This window comes from Orycteropus afer, unplaced genomic scaffold (genome assembly GCF_000298275.1).
Source record: "Orycteropus afer afer isolate SDZICR_OR568_19922 unplaced genomic scaffold, OryAfe1.0 scaffold00176, whole genome shotgun sequence".
Taxonomy (NCBI): domain Eukaryota; kingdom Metazoa; phylum Chordata; class Mammalia; order Tubulidentata; family Orycteropodidae; genus Orycteropus; species Orycteropus afer.
The window spans coordinates 2,443,766-2,447,445 of record NW_006921763.1 but is presented as its reverse complement, the minus strand read 5'-3'; the positions used below and the strand labels follow the sequence as shown (position 1 = coordinate 2,447,445).

At 45.5% G+C, this 3,680-nt stretch overlaps 1 protein-coding gene across 1 annotated transcript in view; it reads right to left on the bottom strand.

The window, feature by feature from the left end:
• The window catches only part of NSUN7 (NOP2/Sun RNA methyltransferase family member 7), a 123,193-nt gene extending 121,500 nt beyond the window's left edge, over positions 1-1,693 (bottom strand). The window contains exon 1 of the mRNA XM_007947173.2: positions 1,393-1,693. Within this exon, the coding sequence (XP_007945364.2) occupies positions 1,393-1,693 (301 nt within the window). The remainder of the gene's footprint in view (positions 1-1,392) is intronic.
• Between the last annotated feature and the right edge of the window lie 1,987 nt (positions 1,694-3,680).

Below are 3,680 nucleotides of genomic sequence, written 5' to 3'. Positions count from 1 at the left end.
AAAAAAAAAAAAAGACCGGGTTTACTGGTCTGATAGAGCCTGGTGAGACCCCGATGACATGGCACCTAGTTACCCTTCAAGTTTGGAACTGAATTAACTTCTGTGGCTTCCGGTCAAACAATAGACAGGCACATGGAGTGAACTTTTACATTAGGTAAATACACTCCTATACACTTCTACTAAAGTAGAAGTTTTTTTTAATATTTTCTTTTAATTACTACTTTATTCTTTAAAAAAAGTTATTGATATAGGTTCGCAACTGTTAATTACAATACTGTAGCTAAAACACCAGAAAATTCGACAAAATCAGCCACTATAAAAACACCAGAAGCAATAAAACAATAGCGAGTGCTTGTAATATTCTCTGACAAAACCACGTGATTCAAAACATCATTTTAATAGGGCAATAATGACAGCTCTGACCGAAGCACATTAGAAGGTTTAAAAAGGAAATTAATATAGAGTTTTAGCCCTGTAGGTACATTGATACACCCAAGCTGAGCTTATCAAAAACTTTTTTGTGTTATAACTAACTACACAGATTTTTTATAAAATAATAAATTACTGCTGAATCACTGCACAAAAATTTTACAGTCATTTTAGTGTCTTCCTCTCTGACAGTGTTACCCAGCGTAATCCAAAGCCCCTGCACTCTCCTGGGGATGCCACTGCTCCTCATCTTAACAATTTTTGGTTTTTGGCTAAAGTCAGCTCCACACTCAAGTTGCTAAGTAACCCCCAAAGAAGAAGTGCAAAACATTCACCGGAAACCCAGGAGGCAAATCAGAAAATGGAAAATTCTATACAAGATTGGAGGAATAAAATTATAAGCTCCGAAAATTAAAGCTTTTGGCTATGAATGGGATAATTTTAATTTGGCTGATTTAATTTGGGCAATATACTTCCGTAGTGATACTGCCTCAGAAACCCAAGGAAGAGTTGCTGAGTTGGGTCTGACTCGATGTCACATAACAACAAACAACATTTATTTTTTGAATATTGCACCTTGTTTTCTGTTCCTTCTCCTGCTTTTATTGGTGTTTTTATATATGAAAGTTCATAAATATTCATGAAATACAAAATGCAAACACAGGGAATGGAATTACACAGTGGGAGGAAAACTATAATTGGATACTTCAGCATGGATTCTGTTCTCCCCAAGGAATCTAATTGCTTCCTACGTCAATTTCATGATAAGCATTACACCCATTTAAGGACAGGGCATTGTGCTAGGTACGCGGGAATCCAGGACTGAAAAACTGACCAAATATACTGACCAAATATACGCAAACCCATCAAACAGAACCTGGTGTGTATGGGGGATGAGGGGCTGCACCCAACAAACTCGTTATTTTCTTTTAATGCTAATTTTCAAAGACTGGTACTACTCACACTTCAGAGCACTGAAAGCCAGCTCGTAGGATAAACGCTGGAAGGATTCATCGTCAGACTCAGAAGAGGTTGGCAGAGGTTCATTCCCATACTTGATCAAGACCCTCTCTGGTGACCTTTCGATTCGAATACCCTGAAAAATGTTCGCTGCCATGACGTAAATGGAGTCGGGGTAGCCAGATTTTTCGACTAAACATGTTGAGGTCTTCTCTCTGGATGATAGTTCCAGGGAAGAGAGCTGGGATAATTCCTCGCAACTTTCGTGGTTCGAAAACTCCAGTTCACTTGCGGAGTTAAGCATGTCTGCCCCTTGATTGTTTCCAGTTATTTAAGTTTGGATTAAAACGCAGATGTCCCAGGGAATGGTTTTTCTTGCACCTGAAGCATCGTCTCTGTGAAAAGAAAAGGGTTTCCCAGTAAATGACTACTTCAGGAGCACCACACTTAGAGGGCCACAGTTGTGGTGGCCTTAACGACTAGAAAGAGATGGCATTCAGTGGCTGACCCTAGCATCCCACACTTTGAGCAAGATTTGCGTCAAAGAAACTTTCATAAATTCAAAAAGGTACAAGGATAGAGAGAAGGCTCCCCCTCATCTGAGACAGGCAACTTTAACTGAGGCCCTTTTGGGGGCAGAGCTCCTCAGATGCGCCCTGTCTGCAGCCCCACAGCCACCCGCCCTCTCACCCTCTCCTACCTTAACCCAGAAGGCGGATGTTTCCAGGGCTTGGGGGACAGAGGCGCGGCAGCTGCCGCACTTCGGTCACCCAGAGGCGGTGTCTGGAACAGAGCCCACAGGCGCCCCGGGGCGGCGGGGCGGCCGCGACAGCCGCAAAGGCAGTTTGGTTCAAATGCAGCCACTCCCACCGGCCGAGTTCGGGGCAGGGGGGTCACGACCTCCGACACTCTGTTCTCTCGGGTTCGGGAGGAAAGGCACGCCTCGGGGTCTTGGACGACCTCGCGCGTTCACTCTCGCGGACGCTGCAGCGGAGAAGGGTGGAGGGTGGACCCGGCGGGGGAACCAACTCCGGCCGCAGATAGGTCGGCTTCCCCCCTTCCCTTGGTGTCGGTGGGTCCAGGGCCCGGGTCTCCGTGGCAACCGCGAGTGGGGCGGGCTTCGCGCAACAGGCATACCCGAGGTATTTGGCTGGTTGAGTAAACGTGCTCCTTCTGCTGCCTGGAACCTCTCTTCCGATCCCTCCACGAAGTCGAAGCGGTTTACATAAGTGGACCACATAGAGCCTGAGGGTCCTCGAAGATTCATCACACATGGCCCTGCTTTCATGTTATAACCCTGTGGTCTCCATGAAAACAAGAATTTTGGGTGTCGACTGCAAAATCCGGTTTAGCAGTGGCTCGGGGAAATGTTGAGGTGCACGGGTGGCACAGTGGTTAAAGCCTCCGGGTGTTAACCAAAAGGTCAGCCAGCCAAAGCTAGGGAGAAAGATGAGGCAATCTGCTTTCATAAAGATTTACAGCCTTGGAAACCCTAAGGGGCAGTTATACTCTGCCCTGTAGGGTTGCTATGAGTCAGAATTGACTAGATGGCAATTGTTTTTGGGTTTTCTGGGAATGTTAAAAAAAAAAAAAATTGAGTTAGAGGTTCTGAAGAAAAGGAAAAAAGGCAAACCTAATTTGTTTCCTTGCCTTTTGAAACAATGGACATCACAGAAGATGGACTGTTTCAGGGTCTGTTGTACAAAGATCTACATCAAGTTAGGACTCCATCCCTGTTCTCTAAGCGTTGCCTGCAAAGAGAAACATTGATGAAATGTGCCTATAAATTATTAAATTCACCCAACCTCCAAACTATAGAATGGAACTGGAAATATATATGAACCCCCCAAAAGGATTTTAATTTGGCTCCTTTAATTTTTCAGAGCCCTAGAGCTAAATCTCCGTTGTTGTTGTTACCGTGCTGTCAAGTCGCTGCAACTCATAGCCACCCTATGTCCAACGGGAGAAAACACTGTGGGGTCCTGTGCCAGCCTCACAATCCCTACTATACCTGAGCCCATGGCTGCAGCCAATCTGTCAATCCATTTTGTTGAGGGCCTTCCCCTCTTTCCTTGACCCTCCTCTTTAACAAGTACGACATCCTTCTCCAGCGACTGGTCCCTTCTGGCACCATGACCGAAGTAGGTGAGACGAAGTCGAGCCATTCTCGCTTCCAAGGAGCATTCCTGGCTGCACTTCTTCCAGGACAGATTTGTTAGTTCTTTTAGCAGTCCACCTACTTTCAGCACTCCTCACCTATGTTGTTGTTATGTGCCGTCGAGTCAAACCCG